This window comes from Merops nubicus, unplaced genomic scaffold, assembly GCF_000691845.1.
Source record: "Merops nubicus isolate BGI_N331 unplaced genomic scaffold, ASM69184v1 scaffold33164, whole genome shotgun sequence".
Classification (NCBI taxonomy): domain Eukaryota; kingdom Metazoa; phylum Chordata; class Aves; order Coraciiformes; family Meropidae; genus Merops; species Merops nubicus.
The window spans coordinates 1-246 of record NW_008606819.1 but is presented as its reverse complement, the minus strand read 5'-3'; the positions used below and the strand labels follow the sequence as shown (position 1 = coordinate 246).

Genomic DNA, 246 nt, shown 5'->3' with positions numbered 1-246 from the left:
CAGCGTGGTGCCGGAGCCCCAAGCCCCCTCAGCTCCCAGCCTGGCCCAGTACCTCACACCCTGCCTTCAGGAAGTCTGCAATCTTGGACATGGGCACAAAATAGGCCACGTGGGGCTTGCCCGTGGTGGCCGTCCCCCAGTAGATCTTCAACTCTCGCTCCTTCAGGATGGCCATGAGCTTGTCCTCGCCTAGCACCTCCTGTGGAGAGCCAAGACGCATCCAGCACGGCTGAGCTTCCCCAGGAG

General features: G+C 62.6%; 1 protein-coding gene across 1 annotated transcript in view; it reads right to left on the bottom strand.

Moving 5' to 3' along the window:
• Nucleotides 1-199, bottom strand: part of YARS (tyrosyl-tRNA synthetase) — a gene marked incomplete at its 5' end in the record, with an annotated part of 4,778 nt that extends 4,579 nt beyond the window's left edge. Inside the window, one exon of the mRNA XM_008939771.1 lies at nucleotides 53-199. Coding sequence (XP_008938019.1) covers nucleotides 53-199 — 147 coding nt within the window. The remainder of the gene's footprint in view (nucleotides 1-52) is intronic.
• Between the last annotated feature and the right edge of the window lie 47 nt (nucleotides 200-246).